General features: G+C 32.9%; 1 protein-coding gene across 1 annotated transcript; it reads left to right on the top strand.

Moving 5' to 3' along the window:
- Positions 1-4,934: 4,934 nt before the first annotated feature.
- On the top strand, positions 4,935-7,721 carry LOC149530291 (uncharacterized). Its single transcript, XM_089809716.1, has 2 exons — positions 4,935-5,628; positions 6,803-7,721. The coding sequence occupies exons 1-2, from the start codon at positions 5,238-5,240 to the stop codon at positions 7,264-7,266; spliced, it is 855 nt and encodes a 284-aa protein (XP_089665842.1). The 5' UTR covers positions 4,935-5,237; the 3' UTR covers positions 7,267-7,721.
- Positions 7,722-10,966: the final 3,245 nt, after the last annotated feature.

Below are 10,966 nucleotides of genomic sequence, written 5' to 3'. Positions count from 1 at the left end.
TGAAGTTCAAAATTTGCAGATTTCAAGAAAAAGGTGTCCACTTATACCCCCCTTTTGGCACCACAACTTTGTGCACTTACCCTTGCATGAAACTAGAAGAAGGTATGGAACATGCATATGTACAAGTTCGTGGTGTGCCAAAAGTGGCAATCTGAAAAATATGTAGTTCTAAAAAGCCTTAAAGCACTTCAAAATCTATTCCAATTTTTTTCCCACCCATCTTGATACTAAAAAAAACAATTAATACCTTTATAAGACATACTATATCGTTTGATACCAACCCTATATGGTCAACTTTAAAAACATCCTAAAAATGAGTTTTTGGCCTGCTCTTGTGTGTTTTTTACTTCAAGCATGTAGCTAATGACTTTTTTTCACCATAAATTGATGAAATTAAAAGGGTTTCTTAAGAATGTTCTTAGCTTTCCATGAATGTAAGGTTTGTCAAATTATGAATTCAGTAAGTAATTATTACTTATTTTCTCATGGAGTTATGTATAAAGTGTTAATTGACATACTTCTTAAAAAAAACTATAACTTTCAAATGGTACAACATTTTTGAAATCCAAAAGAAGCATCACGTCCTATTCTTCTTCTACTATAAGGAAAAAATAAAAGAAAAAATAAATTTTGCAAAGTTTTGAAATAGTTAAGGTGGTCAGACACGAGAGTTTTTTATTCCAAAACTACTAAAGTAGAAAATTAATAATTGTTTATTTATTTAGAATAAAAATACCCAAAAATATGTGTCAAATCCAAGCATGAGTCTACTTCTATCTGATATATTATTTAAAAATATTATCATTTTATTTTGATTAAGGTGTTCAAACATACACCTACTTCTTATTTTTGTAGTATTGCATTAAAATTCAAATTTTGACCAATCAATTTTTTATTTTTTTTAGATAATGCCTAGTATTTTAGAAACTAAATTCAATTTTCTAGAGATTCTTTCCTCTCAAATTTTTGATACAAGCTTATAACAAGTAAAAAATTGCATGTCAAGTTGATATAACCCTAATTTATTGATTTTTTATTGCCACTTAAGAGCATAGTTTGGTTGACTATGATCTTGCACATACCCACATAGATTTTGTGGCCCTAAAAGGTAATTTTTCTGATATATTTTAATTTTTATAAGTTTTTTGGAGAAGAAAGTTCTAATATTCTACATAAGCTTTTCGAGAATCTCACATTTTCCATTGATGTCAAAGAGGGAGTATGTTATAGTGAGCAGTGAAAATGGGAATAGAATATAGCGTGTGTTGTAAAAGTAGAGTGTAATATAGCTATTGGAATATATATGTAGTCATAGCATGTAGAGATTAAGTTTTTGGATAAGTTTTGGCATTGGCACTTAGTCATTTTTCACTAAGTGTTGTCATTAATGACAAAGGGGGAGGTTGTTGGTAAGTGATCATAACTAAGTGCATAAATATTGTCATTGATGGAAAACAAGATAAGTTGTATGATCACGTGGCATCAAATTCAATTTTGATAATGAAATTTTCCTAAATATATTATAGGAAAAAATGAACATGCACATTGTTTTTATTAGGGAGCTTAGAAGAGTAATATTATTAGCCACAATTTTGGATATAGATAATCTAATATTTAAGTATGTTCACTTGCATTAAGATATTAGTTAGAACATGCTTTGGATGAAGAATATATTGACTGGAACTAATATCACAAAATATAGAGTAGTGGTAGTAATTGAGAAAATTGGCCTAAGGAATTGAATCGCCTTATCAATTTAATTACTTGGCAATGTAGGGATGATATCTCAAATGTTAACCATTAGTTAGAAATTTATAATATTTAGTTTTGATAATTATACCATACTTTTTGTGAAGTCAATTAACTGAATAAGGAATTGTAAAGATATAAAGTAAGGACATTTTTTGTAAGTAATGTATGATAGTGAAATGTGAACTATGTGAATGATGTTGTATTGATGATTTTTGTCACTTAGGTTTGCACCCTTGTCCAAAGCCTATGTGTGAGGACAACCTAGTGAAACATGGAAACAACCTCCAAGCTATGGGACTTGAACTGTGAGGTTGAGTCTCTAGAGAAGGTCGGCTTCCTCTTACTATCAGGATGCATCTAACTACTCTTGGAGAGGAAAAGGGAGAAGGAGAGCATGAAATAAAATCTACCTAATCTAATCTAAAGAGGTGATGCACCAAAATAGAGTGTTCAAACCAATCTCTGCCCATATATGCACAATTCAACCAGAATGAAACTAAGGATATACACATTCAAACTTTCTTTTAATCTAATAACCACATGCAGACCAGAAAAGCTGAATGAATGACATAAGGAAAGAGAAGATTCACTTATATGTCATTCACAGGCTGAAAGAGATACAATCAGGCAGATTACAGACTTTCACAAAACAATGGCGAAGGCAAAGAGTTCTTGCACTTTCATACCAATGGCTGAAGGAGATAAGGTATAGAATCATACAGTTCAGAGGCAAGGGGAATTTCACACTAGAATTGCAGAGCAATAGCAGAGAACAACAGAGAATGTTTCGACCCTTTCAAAATTTACAAAATTTGCCTTTATAGTGCAGGCATAACTGAGATGTCCTCTGATTGTAGTTACTCCTCAACCACTGCATTGAAGTCCTGTAGAGAACAATCATAGGGAAAATTTGATCATGGATACAGATCTAGGGCAATGATATCTGATCTTCTGTGTCAAATAATGTCTTGAGAAGACAGAAATGGTGCCATAACTATTATTATATTATAGCTATTATCTACTAAACTAATTGCAAATCATTATTGAGTAGTGAGATCTCATTATAAAACAACTCCTAATAGGGTTGAGACCTCTAACAAGGACTAATGTACTAAATGCATGTAAAGGCTTGTAATAGGGTCAAAGATCCTAATAGATTATCTTGAAATTAGTACATAGCTATGGGTACTATCCCCATCGAGGTTTTCCCTTGGCCATGGTTTCCTCATAAAAAAATTATGATTTTATGAATTAATTAGTCCTATGTGCTTTACTTGTTAGCATTGTTATTTGTAGATGCATACGGTTAACTTTTGAAATATATAATTATTGTAAAAGTATTATAATACTAATTCAACACCCCCCACCCGCCCCTCACCCTCTTAGTATTGTTTATTTCTAACAAATACTACTTGATAGCTTGATCCTTTGTTGAACATTTTTACACACCTTGAGGTGTTGGTCATCTAACATAACATAACTTATAACATAATTGTTTCCATTTGGGCTTCTCTAGACATTGATCTCCTAGTATATCATGGCTTACTAGGGTGAACATTTTGTTACACTACATCAATCACCAAAAAATAGCACAAGTTTTTGGCTAGTGCAATTAATGAAATCTCTATAGGCTACTAGAATAATACAACCTTATAGTTGATGGATCATATACCCTCCTCTCTTTTTAATGAAGTATGCTCTCATCTCCTTGTGAAGTCCACTTTGTCTTTTGCAATTATTTTTTGAGTATGATAATATTGGTTGAATGCCAACCTTTTACATCAAGATCCCTTCACCTAGTTGACTCAGAACCTTTTCCTTTCTCTACACATTTTCTTTTTCCATGTGTATCTTACTTAGAGTTTCTTTTGTGGATTGATAACATATTCTAAGATTGGGACCTTGTCCATCCCTCAACTTAGTGTCATTCTATTCCTAGTTTATCTTTCCCCCATGTATTCTATTTATTTACTTTACCACAAGTATGATTGTACATTAATACTCTTACTAAAATATCAGCTAAATGTAGACATAAATTGTATCCATTTATAATTCCATGTTATGTTTGGATCATGTACTCCAGTATCCATTTTGTAGACCATTTTAAGCCTATTTGGGCACTACTCTGCTTCAAATATTCATTGTCAATCATGCAACTTCATTGTCATAAAATGTTAAAATTAGGGTGAAAACTAATATGAAAAACCTTGATACTCACATTCCCTTTTGGAGATGTTATTTTGGGAGAGCTAGGGAATACAATGACTATGCCCTTTCCAAAATATATTGTAAAGACAAGATAATCAAAGAAGTTTGTGGCATACATTTTGATTTCTTGAATAGGGAAAAAATATTAGACTAAGGTTCCCCCACACCCGTCTTTGATACTTTTAGGTTATATTTTTGGGAAACAACCCTATAAAATCTCTTGATTATATTGTTTCTCTATTTTATCAATTTAGACATCCTTAGACTAGATGCCTAGCATGCTGGTCCAATACTTCATCTTCATGTTGTGGATCCAAGTTCCTTATGTAGTCTCCTACCAAGTCTGTCTTACTATATTATTTCTTCATTTTTTATTTACTATTAGTGTCAAAATTCATCCTTTTACTATCATTAAACCTAGTTTTAGCTATTGAAGTGAGCTCAATTAATTCAACATTAATGAACAAAGTTTGAAGGTTATAAACGACAATGCATGGATGCTCAAAGATGGTGTATTCAAGATATATCTATTATGGACAATTATATCATTTTGTCTACTAGAACTTTTTCATAATCCTTTATTATTTCTAAATGAATAAAAAAGTTCTAAATAAGAATAATATACAACACAACTATAAACTAGATTGGCTCACAAAATCAAATATGAAATAGTAAAGTTCAAAATTAACATTTGAATATTAAAGTGTAAGATTTAGATTTGCAAATATAAAAATATATTTGAACTGATTCTAGAATAGTAATTTATGATTACTTAAAAGATATTAAGATGAGAAGATATTGATATGATATTTTCAACATTACAATATCATTCTCAATGTGAGTATTAAAAATTAGTCAAATGAAAAGGTTAGTTTACCTATTTCTTGAGTTTGTAGCTAGGGGTCCACCTACAACTACAAAAACTAATGTTGTTGAGGGGGTGTTAAAAGGGCTATCTCCCCTTGGTCCACCTCTAACAACTTAAACCGATAAGGAGTGGGAAGTGGAAGAAGGCATGTGAGGCAAGGGTCTTCATGTCTTAGAGGGTGGGAATCCCTGGTTTCAAATCAAAATAAAGCTACTTTTCCTCTCCCCACCTTTTTATCTTGGGAAGTCCCCACAAAAGTTCCTTTTGTGAAAATGGGATTTGCAGGATGAAACAGGCATTGCACTCCCCTACCCCGTAGAGCTGCCTTTATTGAGGCTTTCCCTGCTATAATCAACTTGTAACACCCTCTCTATAAAGGAAGGCAAGTAATGAATGTGTACCAAAAGCCATGGGCATTGAATTCCAAGAACCCATGTTCCTGTGTCCCTCCCATCCTTCTCAGGAGGTTGTGGGTATTTGTGCCTCCTGCTTAAGAGATCGCCTCTATTGCCTCAAAAGAAAGAACAAGTTAAGGAGAGCTTCTTTGCAAAATCTCTCTTACAGTTCTGATTCTGATTCTTGCCTAGAGTTTGACGAACTCAGGCTTGGGAATTTTGATCACCCCGTAGATAACAAGGAAATTGTTGCAAGGAAAAAGTTCATGTGGCTCACAAAAACTAAAAATCCTCGCAGCTCCAGCCAAAAGGAAAAAAAAACCTTCTTTTCGCTTAGATCAATCTTTCACAGGTTGCGGAGGAATAAAGAAGAGACAAAACCTGATATCTGCATTAGCCATGAAGGTAACTCTTCTCAACACCCATATTTCGTTTGTTTTCACGGCCATATTGATAAAATTGTGAGATTTTGCATATGATAGTTTTGGGTTTCAATTCACATTCAGTGATCTATCGCTGGGGTTTTGTATATCATAGATTTTGGTTTCAATTCACGTTCAGTGATTTATCGTTGGAATTTTATGTGTGATAGTTTTTTTTTTTTTTTCAATCCACGTTTTAATTTGCATTATCGTTAAAAAGAAGAGATCATCGAACGATTTTAAAGGCGTATTGAAAAATATCCAAAAGTGGTATTCTACTTTATAAAATGTGAAAAATTTATGCCAACTATTTTGGGATTTTGTCTTTTTAATTGGAGTGATACTTGCAGAGCTTTAGAAAAACCATAATGTTAGTTGTCCATGTCAACGCAGTCATGGAAATCAGAATTAGCTTTGTTGTGACGCATTAATTATTTGGATGAGGCTCAGCTTTTGCATTTATTCTCTTGGTGATGCTAAATTCTGGTTCAGATGCGTAGCTTTTTCATTACCAATATAAATTGGAAAACACAACTTAGATATATTCATAGGCGTTCAGTAGACCGGCTGATTGAATGCATTTCATAGCTCTCTGAATCAATTCACACTGTCCGCTGAATTTCTATCTTGTTATCAACATATCCAGATTTTGGAATGTGGGGTCTTTTCATCATTGATATTTGTTTGTAAGAAACAAAGCAGATTATACAGACGTTGCATCTCTAATGAATTATAGTAAGTATGCATGTAATCAATTCTTGGACTAAACAGCCATTACATTTCGATTTTTTTTTGGGGTTAAAATGGTCTATTCTCGATATGTAAAGCAAGCAAGTTACATTTTTCAAACTCAATTACGTCATTTCAAATAGTTATGGATCAATTCTCTATCATATACATATTCAACAACATATTAAGTATACAGAATATCGTCTAAGAGTCAATACTTGGCGTGTACATGATTTAAGCTAGTCTATAATGTTTAGATTCAATATTTGTGTAAGATAGTTTGATATGAAGATTATGAATTGTAGATATCTGATATATTAATGTGACGCGGTTACATTGCACTGGAAAATTTGTAGTTTGAATGTGTAAGAAATTAAGTGGGTGTGTGGAAGCTGAAGATGTACTAATGGGTGATGATGTGAAAACAGATTCGTTCATCTCTATAAAGCTTGATGGGCATGGGCATGGGAATGAGAGGAGCCAATGGGAGTGCAGGACGGTGGGATCATCAGCAAGGAGCAGCAGTGTGTGTGAAGGGAAGTGGTCTTTGTATGATCCAGTCATGTTCAGGGGAAATGGGTCCTCTAGTAATTACGGCAAAGGAGAGGAGGAGGAGGAGGAGGAGGAGGAAAGGGGTGCTGGGCGTAGTCATGGGCGTGTGAGATGGAGGACACGAATGAATGCACTGGTTCGGAAGAAGAGCATGAGAGTGCAAGACAAGGTGTTGTCCAACGAGTGTCAAAATCATGAGTATAATCCCAATCCAAAGATATGGAGCCTGTCTTCACTCTACAACAATTATCACGAGTCTCGGCAGTGCATACGAAGTTCAAATGGTACGAAGAAAGGTTGGTTGAGAAATTTGACAAGTCCAAAGTGGAGCCTCCATTAAAGCTATCGTTCATTGCTGTAAAGATGGGGAATGGGTCCCTCCCACACAGACATTTCTTTCATGGTTTTAGTACTACTGCCGCTGGATTATTCTCATCCTTGTTTTCTTCTGCCTTGAAATTACATGACTTTATTAAAGGCAAACAGTTTGCTATAAAAGACTAGAAAGGAACTATTATTGGCTTTCTTCCACCTACTTACTATGCGATGCCTTGTCCTCCAACTTTTGTCAACATCACTTTGAAGAGTATCTTTGAAATTAAGTTGTGTGAGGACGCATTTGCATCTCATTTGATGGATGTGCCTTATCTTTCCAACTTGGAACGCATGGAGTACATAATGTGTTTACAATGGTGGAGTACTTCAATATGCTTGCCATTTTAGATGATAGATTCATGATAGGAATATGTATTGATAAAGTGAAATATTTAAATATATCATATATGTTGAAGAATAGACTAGATCAATTGATTTTATTAAATTGTCAAAGATAGTTATTATTTTTTTGTTATATTAGTGATTTGATGTTCTAAATATTTATCACTCTATTGTAATACACTTGTATCACATGTACATTTATATGAAAGCTTCATCAAGTCATATTTTATTGAGCCACACTGCTGATAAGTGTTCTCTTCAATAATCAATGTGGTGTGACTTGATGGATTTTTATGAAGAAGATACAATTTAGTTGGGTGTCATACATGTAGGTTATCAGTTAAACCACATTGAACAAACAACCTTTAATAGATTTTATTATATTTTTAATATATAGATTAACACAAACATCATAAATATTTTTCATGTCGCAATCTCTATTTCAATGTATTGCAAACTCAAATAAAATTATCACTTCAAAGTATAATACACTTGTATCATAAAACCTTCATATTACATTTGAATCTCCTTAAGTCATAATCAACCAAGCCACGTCATTGATAAGTGTTTCCTTCATTAGTCAATGTGACTTGACTTGTTGAGTTTATTTGAGTAAGGAATAATTTAGTCAAGTGTGTCTTGCATATGCCTAATCTTTCTAAGTTGTAGTGCATACAATACATAGTTTACATAATGTGTAAACCACATTGGAGTACTTCGTTTTGTTTTCTACTTTAGATGATATGTAGTTATTTTTAGGAATGTGTATTTTAAGAAATTTAAAAATAAAGTGAAATGTCAAAAATAAATTATTATTTTAAGAGTATAGATTGGATGCAAAGTATTTATGATGTAAGAACAATCTTATATATCAATCAAAATAATTTATTCTATTTTTTATATGGATTTAAAAAGTTTTCAATAGGAGATAGTTATTATATTTAGCACATAGACTAACACATCATATTGAATAGATGTGTATTTATGTCACATTCTTTATTTTAACATATTAGAGCTCCAAATAATAATACCATAATACATTAATACATGTGTACCATAAAGGCATCATATTAATCTTTCAAAGCTTCATCAAGTCATATTCTATCATGCCACATTGATCATATGTATTTTCTTCATTGATCATTGCAATGTGACTTGTTGAATTTAGTTGAGGAAGACATAATTTACTTGTTGGTTAGGGGGAATGTGAAAGCACTCAATAAGAAGTGTATCAAATAAGAATTTCACTTTCAAATTAACATTCCATACAAGAGAAAGAGGGACTTCCAAACATAATTAGTCCAAGTTTGATGATCAAAAACCCAAGTAGATGAAGGGATGCCAATACTAAACCCAAATTATAACAAGTACTTACACAAGAAATTCCTCTTTCATGCAATGTAAATGTGAAATTGACCAATTAATTGAATGAGAAGAGTAAGATAGAACTAGGTGTTAAATATATGCAATGAAACCCATTAAGATATGAAAATAGGTCTATGCTAAAAGAAGAAATAAATGATGAAGTGTTTGCCTAGAAATATGCAAGGAAATATGTCTTTTTGCTCTGAAATTTGCAAATTTGAACCTGTGACTGAACTCCTAACTATGAATTCACGATCACAATAGAAAACCATGAAAATGTTTTCATAGGCCTCGAGGAAGATGTCGACCTAGTGGTTTAAAAATTTTGGACACTTTACAAGAAGATGGTCATGTTCCTAGGATATAATAGCAAAATTGACCCAACTTCTTCAAAAATGTTTTGGCAAGTAGTTTTTAGGTCTATGGTTGAAATTTTGATAGCATGTTCCTGCACACAGTAAAACTTAGTTTTTATTTTGGTTTGATAAGGGCTTGCCTTGGTCAAGCCCTAGCTAGATTGAGGAATAAACTTTGAAATTAAAATGTAAACCATGAAAGGAAGAAAGACAAATGTAAATATTCACTTTTCATGAAGAAACCCTTATTAATAAGGATTTTGAATACTTTTGTGTTGTCAACATTGAATTTGTAATGAATGATGTAGGAAATCTCCAGAAATGCAATGGATCCACCAAAACCACATCATGGATTCCATGGATGTAAATATGCTTCAGTGAAGAAGATGATGAGTGCCCCAATGTATATCTCCTCCCATGATGGCCAAAACAATGCTAGATCTTGAAGAAGAAATGCTCACAAAAAATTCATGAATCTTGAATGCTTGAAATGCCTTAGATGAATCTATTAGCTTAAGAGTCCTTTCATGTGTAATGATTCCTTATGGTTGTCTTTTGATGTCTTGATTTGAAAATGAGGTTCCTTAGCTTCTTTTTACACTAGTTTTCAAGGTAAAAAATGAAGTAAGCAAATAAGATAATCTAATTTTAAAAATTAACCCCCATAAACAAAACTGACCTTGAGACTCAACATCCTTGGAGATAGCGTTTACCTGGTCGATCTATTCCTCCAAAGTAAAACTATTTCTCCGAATTTGACTCCCGAGTTATCTCAAGGAAGGAGAGCCCTAGTGGTCTAAGAAATTGGATTGACAAAATTGGAAAAAAGGAAATTAAATAGGAGGAGTTGATTAAGCACAAATCTATCCATGGTCCATAAGATCACTAAATGAAGGGAGCTAAAAGGTTTTAAATGATGGGTGCTTCTATTTTAAGATGGTATAATTGTATTATATAAATTGTAATGCCCACCCAAAGTTTTATTTTCTGTTATATTTACCAAACTCTTTTATGCATATTTCATGCATGTATTAGTTTCAAGGATATTGGATTTATAATTATGACATTATTTCATGACTTGGATTACATGTATACCAATAAATAATTACTTAGTTGATTGTATTTCACATGTTGATTGATGATTATGATTACTAGTGCAGTAATGATGTTGTAATGGTTAGATTAGTTAGTAAATGTGGTTTCTTTCATGATGATATCAAATGATGACTTTCCATGTTTGAATATGTGATGATTTATACTCAAGACTTATTATAGTACTTACCCCATACTTGCATGTGTATGGTGTGTGTGTTTGCTTTATTTTCTATCTCACGTGTTTGATGTGGTTAAGGGAGGAAATTGTAGTCACCTGCTAGTCGAGATCTACATGATGTACCACTCCCCACCATTGTCTTTTTAGCTTAGATATATATGCACATGTACATGCTCATCTTCTATACATGTTTGCAGGTACCGGGCATCAACTTCCCTAAATTGCTAGGATCAGTGTGCCCTATCAAAATAACTCAATGGTAGGAATGGGGAGATAATTTTCAGGTCCAATCCCAGCCGTAGCCTAAAATACCTGTCTTGCAAGGAGGA

Source organism: Cupressus sempervirens, chromosome 11, assembly GCF_028749045.1.
Source record: "Cupressus sempervirens isolate cs-2001-9-10 chromosome 11, ASM2874904v1, whole genome shotgun sequence".
NCBI lineage: Eukaryota > Viridiplantae > Streptophyta > Pinopsida > Cupressales > Cupressaceae > Cupressus > Cupressus sempervirens.
Note: the sequence above shows the minus strand (reverse complement) of the source record. Positions and strands in the feature narration are given on the sequence as shown.

Bases quoted from the DNA above. Each gene is read 5' to 3' on its own strand.
- LOC149530291 (XM_089809716.1), top strand. From the start codon at position 5,238: ATGGGCATTGAATTCCAAGAACCCATGTTCCTGTGTCCCTCCCATCCT. The intron at 5,629-6,802 runs GTAACTCTTCTC...ATGTGAAAACAG, and splicing joins TATCTGCATTAGCCATGAAG to ATTCGTTCATCTCTATAAAG.